Source organism: Theropithecus gelada, chromosome 20 (assembly GCF_003255815.1).
Source record: "Theropithecus gelada isolate Dixy chromosome 20, Tgel_1.0, whole genome shotgun sequence".
Lineage (NCBI taxonomy): Eukaryota > Metazoa > Chordata > Mammalia > Primates > Cercopithecidae > Theropithecus > Theropithecus gelada.
Genome location: NC_037688.1, coordinates 38,692,298 through 38,709,769, shown reverse-complemented (window position 1 = coordinate 38,709,769; position 17,472 = coordinate 38,692,298). Strand labels below are relative to the sequence as shown.

Below are 17,472 nucleotides of genomic sequence, written 5' to 3'. Positions count from 1 at the left end.
ATCTCCTGACCTCGTGATCGGCCCACCTCAGCCTCCCAAAGTGTTGGGATTATGGGCGTGAGCCACCGTGCCTGGCCTTCTCCAGCATTTTTTTTTTTTTTTTTTTTTGTGAGACAGTCTCACTTTGCCACCCAGGATGGAGTACAGTGGTACAGTCTTGGCTCACTGCAGCCTCTGCCTCCCAGGTTCAAGTGATTCTCCTCCCTCAGCCTCCCGAGTAGCTGGGATTACAGGTGCATACCACCACGCCTGGCTAATTATTGTATTTTTAGTAGAGATGGGGTTTCACCATGTTGGCCAGGCCGGTCTCGATCTCCTGTTCTCAGGTGATCCATCCACCTCAGCCTCCTAAAGTGCTGGGATTACAGGCATGAGCCATCGTGCCAGGCCTCATTTTCTTTTAGATACTGTAGTCAAAATGTATTTTATTCATTCTTTTGGTCCTTTTCTATGGATGCAACAAGCATTAGGGACCTATAGTCAGCCATCCGGCTGGTATTACCTGGAATGTCTTTTCTAGGAAAATTGTTAGCATATTTTCATGAACAAAAGAAAAACAATAATGAAAATAACTGGGTATGATGAAATAAAATCATTTTATCATATGGCTTTCAGAAGACAATGAGTGTGAAAACTTAAGGCAATAAAATAAGTCATATTTATGAGTAGGTTCAAGAATTCACAAAAAAGGTACAATTCTGGCTTCTCTTTAATCACTAAATTTCAGTTTTTACAAATAATTCAAGTTCAGGTTTTGAGGGGAAACAGTTCTTGTATTATTACATGCTCAATTTTTCTGTAAATAACTCTATTGGCTAGATTTACAAACGTCACAGAAACAAAAAAATTTTTTAAGCCATAGATCACTCCATTTATATTTACAAAACAGCCATAAACATGCATTTCTCCTTTATTAGGAGGACTTAAATAGAAGCTTGAATATTAAGGCAGTGATGATTCTAAAACATAATGAAATTCTAAGTTAAGGCTTTATGTTTGTTTTGAAACCCACACTCATAGGCAACTGTGACCAAAGCAAACTCTCACCTACTAGGTTGAGTTCATCTGCCCAGGGTATGTTATTTATCCATTACCAACACTTCTTTTGTATCAAATGTATGGGATAGGAATTAGTAGCAAAACCATCAATTTACTTTAATGAATCATTAGTCCCCTTACTAGGTTTTGAGGATTTAGCTTTCAGTAACACAAGGATGTACCACAGAAAGGAGCATTTGTGTGTGTGTGTGTGTGTGTGTGAGTGAATGTGGCGAACTTACAGGCTGCACTGATTCCTATTTGACTGGAACTTAGCCAACAATTAAGAATCCAAGATCTCCTAAATACAGAAAATCCCCAAAGTATACTTGATCATGCTCCCACCTCAAAACACAGAAAGCATTCTTGATTATTGAAGCAACAGGTCTTCACCTTCTTTGTTTTCTTTGAAGATTGTTTGGTATTATTCTCTTAAAAAAATGCAGAATACCGTATTTTAGATGAATCTATCCTGTAATTGCTAGCCTCAAGGCACAAGTAATATCCTTGCTAGATATCTTTTCTTATTCAAGAAAAAGATAAAGAATGGTGGATGGAAGGAAATTCCCTTTAAAATAATTGTAGATTGCACTCCTGTCCTATCAAGCTTAGTAGAAGTGCAAAGTATTGAAACCTAATGGGGGATGCCCCTTTCCCACTTTTCTTCTTGCTTTTGAGTGACAAAACTCAGATCCAGCCTGTGGGTGCACTTTGGGAAACAGCTCCAGAGCCCCCAACTCTGGCCTACTGTGGAGAGCAGAAAGGATCTTCACAGGGCACACCCCAAGATAAGGTCATAGGCCTGTTTCCGTAACTCCCTGTTCTCATGGTTTGGATAACCTACCCTTATTTAGCAGGAACACTACACTAGGTGCTTGCTGCTGGGTTTTGTTTGTTAAATTTTGAGACAGGGTCTTGCCCTGTTACCCAGGTTGGAGTACAGTGCCATGATCATGGCTCATGGCAGCCCCAGCCTCCTCAAGTGATCCTCTCACCTCAGCCTCCCAAGTAGCTAGGATCACAGGCGCATGCCATTATGCCTGGCAAATTAAAAAAAAAAAAAAAAATTTCCAGAGACACAGTCTCCCTATGTTGCCCAAGCTGGTGTTGAACTCCTGGGCTCAAGTGATCCTTCTGCTTTGGCCTCCCAAAGTGCTGGGATTACAGGGGTAAGCCACCACGCCTGGTCCACTGCTGTTTCCCTAGCTGATAATTTTACATCAATAAACCTCTTGTGTGTAAAGTGCTATACACTTGTATGCTGGTATCAATAGTTCATGTAGGGAAGAGGTGGCATTGATTACATGAAAACTGCTTCAAAGCTAAAGAGAGTTGTAGTTTTCCTTGGTGTCTTTAAATCAGAAAAGAGGCGTCAAAGCTGACGAAGGTGCAGGCAGCAGAAGTCTAAGAGTACAGAAGCACCACTGCTTAAATCCTACGGTGGCAGCATCTCATTTCTTCAGTGATTAGTAACAGGAATCAGGAATTTCTAACAAGCATGCCAAAGATATTTTAGGTGCAATTTAAGTATATTGCACTTTGACTAAAATGTTTTGAAGATCTGAGAAGTTTGTACCCTTGAACCTGGTAAGCTGGGCTTCAGCTAAATGGCTATAGGTTTTAAAGGTATGAAATACATTTTTTTTTAACATGAAAAGACTAGCTGTGAAAAGGCAAATGTAGGCAACACAAAAACAATTTAGATCAACATCTCAAACTTTATAATATACTCACATTTATACACAAATTTCTGTTTACAAGTTCAAAAGGCAAAGAATCGCAAAGAAGCTAAGCAACTGCATCATCAACTACATTCAATCGAATTAATACTGTTGTCCCTAGTCCATAGTTTTACTCCAGAGGAAATGGTAGATGCTGTTTCACACACGGACTCCACTGTTAGTTTTAGAAGTCGGAGACTGTGTGTGGTTCCGCAGAAGTCTGGGTTTCTACAGAGCTGAACTGAGACTCCATCGTGTTCCAGGCCAGATCGGCCAGAAGAAAGTCGTCCATTGCTGTTTGAGTTTCATTGCTGGTGAAGAACAAGCTCCCCAGGGTTTCAAACCCAGAACTCATGGTCTGTGTTTCTGTGCTATTCAACTGAACTTTGCTTTCTAGAGCAGGTATATTTTTAGCAGTAGAAATTCCTTCAGTTTGGGTCTCTGTGTCAGATGAATCGGTACTCATGGAAAAGCTGGAGTGTTTCAGAATACTTCCTAGAGGCAGATGAGGGCTACTGTCTAAGAAAAAGTTTAAGTCTGTCTGTGTCTGTGTGTCAAACATCTCAAGGCCTAAGAAGTTAGAATTTCCCCTACACCCGTAGGACTGAGCAGAGGTATCTGCGAGTAAGAAGTCCGTTTGAGTCTCTATGTCCAGTGACTCCAAAACTGGCTCCGTGTTCATGGTGCTAAGTTCACTCTCTTCAGTTTGAGTCTGGATATTTGAGGCCGAAAAGAACTCTTCAATATCAAAATCGATTCCAGGGTTCTGGGCTGGGCCAGATGGGAGCTGGGTGTCAGGTCCAGGATTTGTGTCAGACAAAAGACTACGATGATCCAATGTCTGAGCAGGTAGATTACTTGACAAGATGTTTTCCAAATCACTTAATAAATCTATGGTTTGGGTCTGATTATCTGTCATGTTCTGTGAAGGAAGCATACTATTCTGGGCACTGAAGTTTATAATTGGTGCAGATTTCTCAATATCTTGATTTAAAGTCTTAGGCTCATTCTGAGGTAACAAACTATGAGTTACTGTCTCTGCTACTAAATTGTTACTTATAATGTTACCTGGAGCAACATTATATGATGAATGAACACTCTCAAAAATGTCTCCGCACATTCTAGCTTGGTCCATCTGTACATGGTCATCTGTTGGACTTTGTATCCCACTGGTTTGAGTTTCTCTGGAGACCCCACCTGACTGGAAACAGGTGTCCATAAATGCATCAGTCTGAGCAGCTATAGATGAAGTTACCTTAGAGCTGGGCAAAAATGTCTGAGTGTGAACACTAATGGGAAGAGACACTTGAGAATCAAACGACAAATCAGTTTGAGAACAAGATGACACAGAGGAATCAGCGGTGGCCCACTGTGCAGAAGGTATAAAGTTTTGTGAGGCGTAAGAGAGATCTGTCTGCACGTTGATTGAAGAAATGCTGTTCTTTTGACATGTGTTCCCCAGTTCTTGTAAAGGATTAGATGGACTTTTACCCAAGTTCACTTGAACACCAGTACTTATTGGCTCAACAGCAACAGGATTAGCAATTTTGAAAAGAGGTAGGCTCTCCTTAAGAGAGCAAGCCTCTGAATCTAGGCCGAGGATCAGGGTTCCTACTGACAAGGGTAGTAAGTGCACAGCTCCTGTGGCAGAGCCCTGATCAACACCTAACACCGCAGGCTGGGCTGAGGAGTCGGCTGTAGGCACAAAGACAGGCATGAGAGAAAACTGCATCACGGGTAGTTTAACCAAAGCCACTTTGGGCTTTGGTAAAAGCAACTTCTGAGGATATCTTGGTGGTGTTGTAAGACTCTGCTTGTCAGTGTTAGAGCCACAAGAGTCTTCAAAAGATGGTTCTAGTTTTATTTCTGAAGCTTCTAGTTCTTGAGTGTCTGGTCTAGGGATTGGTTGGTTGTTCAATGATTCAATGGTCTTGTTGGATAACTTCTGGTTTTGCACACAGTTTTCCATTTTCCTTTTCTTACTAGGTGGGTCCCTGAAAACAATGACAGAGCAAAAAGAAAACCTTAAAATACAACTTTCTTTGACCATGACACTCTATCCTCACTGACAAATGTCATTTCCTCCCTCTATAGCAGAGGTCATATTCAACCCAGACAAGATAAATCCCTTCTTTCGCAACTCTGGGAGTTGGTCCTATTATGGCAGGTGAACGTTCAGAAACATGCAAACAGAAAAAGAGGGAAGCATACCTTTTTTTTTTTTGTTAAGATCTACGTACTAGAACTCAACTCAGATCTTTAAGCCAAAAGAAGCTAAAAGACTTACATAATGCAAGTTTTATCATTTCTAAGGCAGGAAGCTATCACACTAAATGAAAATTTGACCTTTAAATGAAGTAGTTTCATGATAAAATTTATTCGTTGGCAGTTTGGTTCCCTCTAATAGAAAATTCTAGAAGCCGAGATTTTCAAATGGAAATAACAACGGACCCTCAAAGAGGGTTAGCAGAAAAAACGGGAAAAAACTGAGTCAAAATTTCAGGCCCAGACATGGGTCATTTGCAAGACCTGCTTCCATTTTCAAAAGCTTCCTTCTTTGACGTCACACATTTTCTAGGATTCCTTTTTTCTTCCCACACCACTGGCTCTCCAGGATGTTTCATCTGAAATGCTTCGCATAGCTACTAACTTTTGTGCCATCATTTCTTTCCCTTCACCTGTGTTCTGCAGGGATCTCGTGGCCCGTTCGGTAGATGTGAGACTGCAATGCCGTTCTACTGGCGTAGGGACAGCCGCATGTGCACCGAAAGGTCTTGCCACAGTCCTCTGTGTGTCTTTTCAGGTCCCATTCTGTACCATATGAATTGCTGCACTTACTACATTTGTGCTTCTTCTCAGCATGTATTTTCATAAAGTGCTAGGAAGAACACAGAAGGGATTACTATGAAAAACAGCAACTGGTCAAAACATTTCAGAAACCGTCATCCACCCAAATAATGATTTTACACTGTTAATATAAATAACACATAAAATACAGCAGTCCAAGTCAAAAGAATGTAAAAGCAGGCACATTGCAGTTAAAATTATATATATGCCTCTTCCTGTTGCTTTGCTTTGTGAAAAGTGAGGGGATTGTTCTGGAAACAACTATGGTCCCCAGCATTTACACTCTGATCTGTCAGTGCTGTGGGCAGGAAAAACATGTCTTTCCAATGCTCTTCTCGGACACCCACCAGCAGACCCTCGGGGGAACATTTCAGATGCCAATCTCTTCCAGTTCTGAATCACCTCTTGTCCCAGTCACTGGGGCCCTCCCTCCTCTTAAGATTGCGGCTTCCAAAACGATTCTTTTCCTGGATTCTGCAGGTTCTTATTCCCCTGGGAAGAAGAGTTCCTTTGTGCCTTTGCTCTCGGCCCTCGGAGGTATGCAGACTCACAGAGGAAATCTGCGGGCAAACATGTTCTCATTCTTTGCTGAACTGGTTTACTCTCTCTATTTTAACTCACTTCTAGACATATTCCCTCCAGACCAAGCCGCTTTTCCTTCCACTTGTGTGACAGCATACTCAGGTTTACACCAACTGGGAGACACGCAGGCATCTCCTCTCACAAGCAGCTGTCTACTCCATTCTGTAGTTATGTCTGCTAAGTAATCAGAATGCACAATAGGTTTATAGCATCTGTATCTCATCCTCAGAGAAGTATATAGTACCTGTTTTACGAGAGAAAACTGAGAAAATGGTCTGTCAGGGCCTCTGGGGCAGCCTTCGATTGGACAACAGTAGAATTTCGGTACAGTTTTCAAATCTTTTCTTATTGTTGGATTGACTATGCCATCCTGCAAAATGAAAATTACTTTAAATAATTATTTCAAAAAACCAATACAACAGGCTGGAGTGGAAACAGAATGACTGAAAACAAGCACATTTTGTGAAATACTTTTAATTAACTTATAGTTTTTCCATCTAGTGTTAGCGGTAAGAGAAAAAGACTATGAGTAGATTAAATGAAATGTGGTGAGAATACTAAGCAAGACTCTAAAATCCAGCATTCATTTGACCGTTATTGAACTCCTCTTAGTCAATTTACATTCCAGGGAGATATCCCCCTTGTATGTTCCTAGGCTGTGAAATGCTCCATAAAACCACAGATTAGGATCACTACAAGATTCCTGCTCATTTTGAAGACATTGTCAGTGATGCTCGGTAATCCTTTCATCATCCCTTCCAACCTCCCTCATGCTCCCCCGTAGTGTGTGCTCTCATCGTTGAATGCCTTTTACTATCTCCTGTCCTCTTCTTTGTCAGTGCCCCTTCATTCAAGTCCTCCTATTTATGTGGATTTTGTCATTAGCCTCTTAATCTAATTTCTAGACCTTCAGTCTCTTTTTCACTCATACTTTATCAGATTCACCTTTCTCACGTATAGCTTCGATCATGTCATTACCTCCCTCAAACGTTTTCAGCAGCACCCCCGTACTGTTCAAGTCCCAACTTCTTGAGCCTGGGATACTCGAAGTCCCTTACTCCGGAGCTTCAAACTACTTTGTCTTCTCTCATTACTTCATGACACCTAAGAGAATGCGTTCTAATGCCCCACACCTTTTCATGGGCAGGGATTTATCTGTATCTTCTGTTGCCTTTGGGAATGTTTTGAACAGAATAAATGTTCAATAAAAACTGGTAGCATTATACTGAATCTCTTCAGGTGGCCGTCTAAGCCAAAACTATCATGCCTGGGGAAGAGACCACTAAAGACAGTCAAAGTGGATGTTAATAACCTCACTGTCATGGCAACAAGCTGACACTGCCCATGCTCCTGCTTTCCGAGAGCCAACACCCCACCACTCGCCAGCACAGCAGCCTCCTCCCAGCCCCACCTGCTGCTTTTGGAGCCTTCTTCCCATTTCTGTCCTCAGAGAATAAGCTCAAGGGTAGGATGGCTGAGATGAGAAATGGCAATGGCATGATAAAATGGAAGTTCAGTGAGAAAGTGGTGTTTTTATTCTGAAGTTCTATATACTTTCAAGACTAAAATGCACTAGACTTTTTGTACTGTATCTTTTGTGCGCATAACTGAATAAAGAACCTATGAGAGGAAACAATCCAGTAACAAGACAGAAAGAAAACACACAAGAGGAAAAGGAACACACAGTTGAAGAGTAGAGGGTGAAAAGAAAGGATTGTAAGAACTATAGCAAAAACTAGGAAAAACTGTCTTTCTAGCTACTTTAGCACCACCTGACTGCCTTCCGAGAAAGCATCCAAGAAGGAAACGGTTTGCTTTGTCATCTTATTCTAAATTTAAAATTAGAAATCTTTGCACAATATAGTCTATAGAGCAACTTGGAACCTTTCCTTTCCTTAAAAAATTTCTGGCAAATCATTAAAAGCAAACCTCAGAACTAAAAATAACACAAAATCCTCTAAGCCATGTTTTACAAATAGAAATGTTGCTTGATAAGAGGTTAAGTGCCCGCCTGTCCCCTCACTGCTTTCATACGCAAGGAACAAAAGAATTTCTAGTAGTAAAAAAATGTGCATTTACTTCTATTCTTCCTGCCCCTAAATCCTCATAGCTTTCATTTCTCCATGAATCCCACCGTACACAAGGCTGGGCTAGATTTCTGGATTTCCTTACAGACATGGAATATGGCCATATACCTTAGGCACCCACATCAAACCAGAAGGCGGCACATACTCTACAGCTTGCAATCCAATTCCTCATTCTCACCCATCCTGGTTCTGTAGGGCTTGCTCATCATTTATGTTAAGAAGGGAAGATTTGGTTGCGGGTGGGGTGTTTTGGGAAGAAAGATTAGAATAAAATAAGAACCATACAGCAACTAGTGGGGAGAGGAAGAAAATATAATCTAGAAAATATATAAACAATGAAAGAAATTATGCAAGCAGCTGTAACCAAGACTGAAAATTTCCACTGCCTATAAGAAAACCTGCCAATGAGATACTCAGGGCAGAATGTAGGTGGAGTCTCTGGTCAACACAGCTCTTAAAACCTAAGATAGCTTCCCAGCCAGGCTTCCTCCCGGTTCCTTGTCCTTACCTCTCCCTCCTTCCAGTACTTTGAAAACAGGTATCAACAATAATGTTTGAGGCCTGGCGCAGCAGCTCACTCCTGTAATCCCAGTACTTTGGGAGGCTGAAGCAGGCAGGTCACTTGAGGTCAGAAGTTCAAGACCAGCCTGAGCAACATGGCGAAACCCTGTCTCTACTAATAAAAATTAGTCGGGCGTGGTGGAGCATGCCTGTAGTCCCAACTACTCAGGAGGCTGAGGCAAGAGAATTGCTTGAACCTGAGAGGCAGAAGTTGCAGTGCGCCAAGATCATGCCACTGCACTCCAGTCTGGGTGACAGAGTGAGACTGTCTCAAACAACAACAAAAAACAATGTTTGAGGCAGAGTATGGTGGCAGAGCCTATAGTCTCAGCTACTGGGGAGGCTAAAGCAGGAGGATCACTTGAGCTCAAGAGTCTGACAGCAACCTGGGTAACAGAGCAAGACCCTCAAGAGCCTTCTATGTAGTAACCAGACCGAGGGTACGGATCACCATACTGGGCACCATCATATAGATGGCTATTGTGTCACACAGACCACCTTCATTAAAGGAAGACACCAAGACAGCAGCTGCTCAGGGGCCACTGGGCACTGTGGTTAGAAAGCCAGGACAAGACAGGAAAGTCAGTCTGTTTGTCAAGAAAAAAAGTGATGGATCTGGTGAGATGTAATTCCTGCTAAAAAAAAAAAAAGTTTTCCCTGGCTGGGCGCAGCGGCTCACACCTGTAATCCCAGCCCTTTGGGAGGCTGACGCGGGTGGATCATTTGCGGTCAGGAGTTCAAGACCAGCCTGGCCAACATGGTGAAATCCCATCGCTACTGAAAATACAAAAATTAGCTGGGCGTCGTGGTATGCACCTGTAATCTCAGCTACTAGGCAGGCTGAGGCAGGAGACTCGCTTGAACCTGGGAGGCGGAGGTTGCAGTCATCCAAGATCGCGCCACTGCACTCCAGCCTGGGTGACAGAGTGAGACTGTCTCAAACAAAACAAAACAAAAAACCCAACATAATTGAAACAAACCTACTGTATACTAACCAGTCCTGAAAAGTAAATGGTATCTTTATGTTCAACAGATGTTTACCAGGGTTTTTAAACAGCTAGAGCTCCTAACAGCAAGTCCACAGAAAGGAACAACAGAAACTATTAAGAAATAGTTCATTCTAAGTTATGATTAAATAAAGGATTTAGGTTGGGCACGGTGGCTCACACCTGGAATCCCAGCACTTTGAGAGGCCGAAATGGGTAGATCACCCGAGGGTCAGGAGTTCGATACCAGGCTGGCCATCGTGGTGAAACCTGTCTCTACTAAAAATACAAAACAAAATTAGCAGGGTGCGGTGGCAGGTGCCTGTAATCCCAGCTACTAGGGAGGTTAAGGCAGGAGAACTGCTTGTACCCGGGAGGTGGAGGTTACAGTGAGCTGAGATGGCGCCATTGCACTCCAGCCTGGGTGATGGAGTGAGACTCTGTCTCTAAAACAAACAAAAAAAACCCACAAAAACAATAGGGAAAAAAAGGATTCAGTTAAAATTTAGTATGAAAACAAAACAATAGGTTGAAAGCCATTCCCAGAGTTACACTTGTGTGCTGAAAGAAACCTAGAGCTTTTCAGTCCAACAATTCAGCCCTACCTGCAGGGTCTTCCTCAGCATACCTCAAGTACATTTCCTGACTGGCTCCCTGATCTTCATTTGAGAACGTTGTTGTACCTCAGTTTAGATGGTGGTAAGAGCAGATCACCCTTCACTGGCGACACATCTGTCCTACTAGAGACTACAACCTCAGAGTTTTCTGCTGTGAAATTCTTATCAGAAGCCTGACTATGGGCAGACAGAACATGCAATACTCTGGGTACTCTAAATTTACTCCTGATCATCAAAAGCTACATATTCGCAGAACGGCTTTCAATGACTTGCGCTTTTGAATTACGTCACTGCTGGCCTGGAGTGGTGGAAGGAAACTTGCCATTGTAATGACTGAGAGATTATGACTTAATAGGTCTGGGGTGGGGTTGGACATCTGGATTTTTAATAAGCTTGTCACAGATGTGTCCCGGGGTTGAAAATGACAGCCCCGTTTTGCATAACATGGAGGGTTGTTCAGACTATTGTCATGGTGTATTTACTGTGTCCCCCTCTTAGAGAACAGCCACAGGGGCAATTTCCCTTAGGTCTCAATCCTGAGCTGATCTTACCAACACCGTGAAACTGACTGATGGTGTTTAGAGGCAAACCTACCGCCCCTTTAAAACATTTTTTAATTCTTAATCGACACACAGTAATCATTCCTACTGATGGGGCGCAGTGTGCAGCATGGATGCACATATACATTGCATAGTGATCAAGTCTGAGTATTTAACGTGTCCTTGACCTCAAACGTATTGTCTCTTGGTGGTAAGGACATTTAAAACCCTCTCTTCTAGTTATTTTGGCACATACAGTCCACTGGGCAGCACCTAAGGGCGGAATTGTGGGTGTGGTGGCAAGCACAGGGCTTCAGAACCAGAGGCCCCGGTTTAAAGCCCCGCATCACCTAGGTTGTTGCATAATCTGTTTCTCATTAATATAATGGAGACGACGCGTCCGTCGCCAAACTGCCGTGAGAAGTCACGGGCAAAAACGTGTAGAATGCCTGGGCCGGCGCCCGGCACAACACTCGGGGCCAGGGAACCAGGGAACCGGCGCGTGTGGCAGACCCGGGGCTCCCGGCTCCTCCTCCCCGCCAGATGCCGCACCTGCGGGGCCAGTCGCGAGAGTTCGACAGCCGCCTCCAGCCGGGGCGGGCAGAGGCCGGCGGGGCAGCGGCGGCGCGCAGGGCGCTCGTCCCCCCTGAGGCCGGGTTCGCGCGCCGGCGCCGGGCGCTTTGTTGGAGCCAGGCCCAGCTGCCCGGGCCGCCGGCCGCCGGCCGCGTCGGGCTCACCTGCAGGCGGTGGCTCTTGACCAGGTGCATGTTGAGCGCGGGGCTGTTGGGCAGGATCTTGCCGCAGCCGCGCACGGTGCACAGGATGTTGGTCCGCACGGCCCGGGACAGCTCACTCACCGACGGCTGGATCAGCTCCCCAGCCGGCGGCGCGGGGGCCGCGGGCTGCTGCGTCGCCCCCGCGGGCCGCGGCCGGCTGCCCCTCAGTCGGGGTCCCGGGGGCACCCACGGGCCCGAGGCGGCGGCGGCGGCTCCTCTCGTGGCCACCGGGACGGCCCGGGCACCCGCCGCCAGAGCCGCTGACCCCGCCGCCGCCGCCTCCGAGGCCGCCATGGTTCCCGCACGGCCGCGGGGCCCAGCTCGCAGGCCCCGCCCCCGCCACTTCCGGCAGGGGGCGGGGCCGCCAGGCTCATTAGCATCCGGCGGGCCCAGGAGGCCGCGGCGCCCCCTGCCGGCTGCGGAGGGCGCGCCTTGGATGGAGAGGACTTTAGGTGAGGCCGCCAGGGGGCGAAATTTCACCTGCCAGCAGGTAAAAGGTATTGCCCCGCCCCTCTAATCGATCCATTCTTCCTAGGAACGTGACTTCAGGCAGTAGTCAGATAAAGGAAAAATCAATACGTTGAGCAATGCGTTTACTTCCCAAAGATTAGAAACAACCCAAATGTCTAGTGGCAGGTGAGGCAGAAGTACAGTAATTTCCGCCGTTTTTACCTAGGCCTTGCCGGGTACCAGGGAGGTCTGGTGGATACACTTCTCATGCTGTGTCTCATTTTGTCTTCAAAACGACTGTAGCGGGTATGTACTGTAACTTGCCCCACCGTGTGCAGAGAATGACATTTAGGCTTATATAAATTAAGTAACTTGACCTAGACCACACTATACAGATGAAAGGATTGTTATAATTGATGGGGTTAATCATTTTAGGGAAGCAGGATTTGCTTGCTTCTATTTTAGTTGCTGAAATTAGGATTACTGTTTGGGAGACACTGTAGTTCAGTATATGATTCCAAAACTTAAATACTTAGACTGGGTAGGTCATGTAAATGGACATAGGAGGCTGGGGTAGACAAAAGGGAGGGGTGAGGACTGCAGTGAAATTGGAAACACATCCTTTATTAAAAGGGGGCAGCTGCTACTCATCTTTGGCATGGCTAGAGTTTTATGTGAAAACTTCCAGCTTTTACATACTAGCAGCTATATTCGTTTTCTCTTGCTATTAACAAATTACCATATGCTTATTGCCTTAACACAAATTTATTATCTTCCAGCTCTGGAGGTCAGAAGAAATGAGTCTGCTGGGCTAAGATCAAGGTGTCAACAGGGCTGTATTTCTTCTGGAGGCTCCAGGGGAGAATCTGTTCACTTGCCTTTCCCAGCTTCTAGAGGTTGCCTACATTCCTTGGCTTATGGCCCCTTCCTCCATCTCCAGAATCAGTAACTGTGAGTTGAGTCTTCGTCACATCACATGACTCTGATTTCTTCAGTAGTGATCCCTCTGACTCTTCTATTCTTGAGGCCCCTTGTGATGACATTGGGCCCATTCAAATAATCCAGGATAATTTCTCCAACTGCCAAGTGCCTTTGCCTTGCAAGATAACTGTGATAATGTGAAGTATATATTTGGTCTTTGTCCTGGCATGCAACTCCTAAAATCCTTGGAATCAGCAAACTGATTAGTGTCTTTTTTATGCTAATTAGTTGACTGATGACTTGCAGTCCCTAGGTAGCTTTAGGATGGGACTGGTCATTGGAAAGACCAAGGTAGGATTAGAGGCTTGAGACTTTCAGCCCTCCCCCTCATCCTTTGGGAAGGAGACAGGGGCTGAAGCTTAAGATGATCAATCATTTCTGGGTAATGAAGGCTCCATAAAATCCCAAAAGAACTGGGTTTAGAGAGCTTCCAGATAGCTGAACGCATGGAGTTTCCTGGAGGGAGGCACACTCAAAGAGGGCATGCATGGAAGCTCCATGTCCCTTCCCACAAGCCTTGCCCTATGCATCTTTTCATCTGAATCCTTTGTAACATCCCTTTGCGAAGTCAGACTATGTGTTTTCCTGAGTTCTGTGAGCTGCTCTAGCAAATTAATTGAACACGAAGAAAGGGTTGTGGGAAATGCAATTTATAGCTGGTTAGTCAGAAGTGCAGGTGAAACAACCTGGGGCTGGCAACTGGCCTCAGAAGTGGGTGGTAGTTTTGTGGGACTGAGCCCTTAACCTATAGGGCCTGATGATATCTCCAGGTAGTTAGTGTTGGAATTGAACTGGAGTACACCCATCTGGTATCTGCTGTAGAACTGATTCCTTATGTCAACCAAGAAGAGGTGAAAGGGCCAGGCGCGGTGGCTCACACCTGTAATCCCAGCACTTTGGGAGGCCGAGGCAGGCGGATCACAAGGTCAAGAGATCGAGACCATCTTGGCCAACGTGGTGAAACCCTGTCTCTACTAAAAATACAAAAATTAGCCAGGTCTGGTGTGCATACCTGTAATCCCAGCTACCCAGGAGGCTGAGGTAGGAGAATTGCTTGAACCCGAGAGATGGAGGTTGTAGTGAGCCAAGATCGTGCCACGGTACTCCAGCCTGGTGACAGAGCAAGACTCTGTCACAAAAAAAAAAAAAAAAAAGAGGTGAAAGACCACACTGCAAAGCAGTAAGACAAGGTATTTAAAAAAAAAAAAAAAAAGACAGACAGGGTCTCGCCATGTTGGCCAGCTCGGGGTCAAGTGATCCACCTGCCTCGGCCTCTGAAAGTGCTGGGATTACAGGCACAAGCTACCACATTTGGCCAAACAAGACATTTGTATTGGGGTCTTAGAAATTACAATTTGGGGCCAGGTGCAGTGGCTCACGCCTGTAATCCCAGCACTTTGGGAGGCCAAGGCGGGCGGATCACGAGGTCAGGAGATCAAGACCATCCGGGCTAGCATGGTGAAACCCCGTCTCTACTAAAAATACAAAAAATTAGCCAGGCCTGGTGGCGGGCGCCTGTAGTCCCAACTACTTAGGAGGCTGAGGCAGGAGAATGGCGTGAACCCAGGAAGTGGAGCTTGCAGTGAGCCGAGATCACACCACTGCACTCCAGCCTGGGTGACAGAGCGAGACTCCGTCTCAAAAAAAAAAAAGAAAAAAGAAATTACAATTTGGGAGACACAGATTCACCTAGAAGCCAAATGGGGTTGTAGAGGTTTTTAAAAGAAAGCAGAGGGTTAATAAACAAGTTGTTTTGAAAGAATTATTATTGGTGGAGGTGGCTGGCTTAGTACACGAATCCATAGTTGATTGGTTGCCGCTGTTCAGGAGTTGTAGCACTGGTGAAATTCAGTTTTCCAGGAAGTAGTGGTTACTGCAGTTTTGGCCCAGTTCAAAGCTTCAAGGCAAGTTCATATTTTTCGTTTTTGTGTTTTGCAAGTTGCAGGTTGTGCAGGCAGTCCTTCTTAGAATGGCTTCGCAAGTCCATTTTAGAACTCTGGACCAAAGTTACGCCATTTTGTGTATCACTTTTCACATTTCCCTCTTTTGATCAAGATCCGAGGCAGCATAGCTTGTTGGTTGGTTGGCCATAGACTAGTTATGTTTCCCTTAGAGCTAGAAACACCTGTGTCTAGAGTGTCATGTCCCACAAAGAGCGGTTGTCAAGTCGGTGCACATCCAAGCTTCCAAGATTGGTCAAATTTGAGTAATAAGGGGTCTATTTTAACAAGGAGGCCTGCATTAGTCTATAGTAGTTAGCTGTATATCAGGAGAGGCATACATTTGATTAACCATGTCTAAATGTTGTGACATCATGATTTTAACATCTTGTATACAATGGGACATACAGCTGCTCAGGTCCTGGGTCCCTTGACTGTGGCTTGCAGAATAGCAGAGCAGCTTTTGGATCCTGCTAAAAAGTGCTAAAAAAAATACACTGAAAATCAACTGATGAAAGATGGATTAATAGGAGAAAAGGCATACAAGTTTTATTAATGTGCCTGGCGGGGGGGTGGTGGGAAGGGGAGAAATCACAGTGATTATCCCCCAACCCCCAGTGGGGTGTGGATGTTTATATACCCTTTTTCATAGGGGAATAAGGAGATGGGGAACGTGTATAATTCTTTTGAGGAGCAGTAAATTATTATCAGGGAGAATAAAAGGACTAGGGAGACAGAAATTAACTTGTAAATGATTCTCTTTGGAATCTGAATGAGCCTGAGGGGCAGGCCTTATGAAAAGGTCTATCCATGTGTGGCTGTATTTCTCAGTCTTCATTTCTTTGATAGATAACGAGATTTGAAGGACAGAATAGAAGGCAACTGTGTTTCTTTTAGTAAGAAGCTTTCTTAGTCAGACAAGGAAATTCCAGAGGGAGTTCCTCTCTGCCCTTGGTTGAGACAAGAATAAGACGAGGTTAGAGGGACCTTGACTCTCAGGCTTGTTTCTCAGGCCTTTCCATTTTCAAAAGCACCCAGCATGCCCAAGTACCATCATTTTCTGTGCTTCAGTATTCTCTAGTCTGAAATTTCCCTAGAAGTTTCACAAACGAAATAGTGAGTTGGCCATGAAGAGAAAAATCAAGTTAAATAGAATAGAATTTTGGCTGGGCATGGAGGCTCACACCTGTAATCCCAGCACTTTGGGAGGCCGAGGCAGGAGGATCCCTTGAGGTCAGGAGTTCGAGATCAGCCTGAGCAACATGATGAAACCCCATCTCTACTAAAAATACAAAAATTAGCTGGGCATGGTGGCACGTGCCTGTAATCCCAGCTACTCAGGAGGCTGAGGCAGGCTGAGCAGTGAGCCAACATCGTGCCATTGTACTCCAGCCTGGGCAACAGAGCAAGACTCCATCTTAAAAACATAATTAGCCAAGTGTAGTGGCAAGCACCAGTAGTCCCGGCTACTTGGGAGGCTGAGGCAGGAGAATCGCTTGAACCTGGGAGGCAGAGGTTGCAGTGAGCCAAGATCGTGCCACTGCACTCCAGCCTGGGTGACAGAGCGAGACTGCATCTCAAAAAAAAAAAAAAGAATTTTGATTTTGGTAAGCCTGTCAAATATCAAAGGTTTAAAATTAAATATTTAATCAAAATGCTGAGCACAGTGGCTTGTACTTGTGGTCCCAGCTACTTGGGAGGCTGAGGTTAGAGGATCGCTTGAGCCTAGGAGTTTGCATCCAGCCTGGGCAACATGGTAAGACCCTGTTTCTAAAAAAAAAAAAAAAAAAGAAAAATAGGGTGCAGAGGTGGCATTGGGATAGGAGTAGGACTACAAAGGAAAGGTGACACAGGACAAGCACAATCAGATAGACATCTGCTTGGCGCCAGGTTTGATTTGTTCTGAGTTTTTCATTAGAGTTTTTGAGTTGGCATTGTTCTTAGGGATGCTAATTTAGATTCCTGGAGTCTTTTTGATACCTCAAGATACCAAATTACAGTAGACATCCCCGTCGAGCTGTTTAATCTTTCCTTTTATCCCTTTTATTGTTTTTTTGAGACAGGGTCTTACTCTGTTGCTCAGGCTGGAGTACAGTGGTACGATCATGGCTCACTGTGGCCTTGACCTCCTGGGCTCAAGTGATCCTCCCACCTTAGCCTCCCCAGTAGCCGGGACTACAGGCACTTGCCACTACACCTGGCTAATTTTTTTATTTTTTATTAGAGATGGGGGGCTGGGCACGGTGGTTCATGCCTGTAACCCAGCACTTTCGGAGGCCAAGGCGGGTGGATCACCTGAGGTCAGGAGTTCAAGACCAGCCTGGCCAACATGGGGAAACCTCACCTC

At 44.9% G+C, this 17,472-nt stretch overlaps 2 protein-coding genes across 3 annotated transcripts in view; both read right to left on the bottom strand.

The window, feature by feature from the left end:
• Positions 1-691: 691 nt before the first annotated feature.
• Positions 692-12,071, bottom strand: ATMIN (ATM interactor). Of its 2 annotated transcripts, none has more exons than XM_025370812.1 (4): positions 11,716-12,071; positions 6,433-6,558; positions 5,438-5,637; positions 692-4,753 (listed from the first exon to the last, which is right to left on the bottom strand). In XM_025370812.1, the coding sequence occupies exons 1-4, from the start codon at positions 12,046-12,048 to the stop codon at positions 2,944-2,946; spliced, it is 2,469 nt and encodes an 822-aa protein (XP_025226597.1). In that variant the 5' UTR covers positions 12,049-12,071; the 3' UTR covers positions 692-2,943. The 2 variants fall into 2 exon arrangements, with proteins under 2 accessions (XP_025226597.1, XP_025226598.1); XM_025370813.1 differs by lacking the exon at positions 11,716-12,071 and adding an exon at positions 10,451-10,744 and having other exon boundaries at positions 707-4,753.
• Positions 12,072-15,107: 3,036 nt separating this feature from the next.
• The window catches only part of CENPN (centromere protein N), a 29,376-nt gene continuing 27,011 nt past the window's right edge, over positions 15,108-17,472 (bottom strand). Inside the window, exon 11 of the mRNA XM_025370793.1 lies at positions 15,108-15,608. Within this exon, the coding sequence (XP_025226578.1) occupies positions 15,427-15,608 (182 nt within the window). The 3' untranslated portion in view covers positions 15,108-15,426. The remainder of the gene's footprint in view (positions 15,609-17,472) is intronic.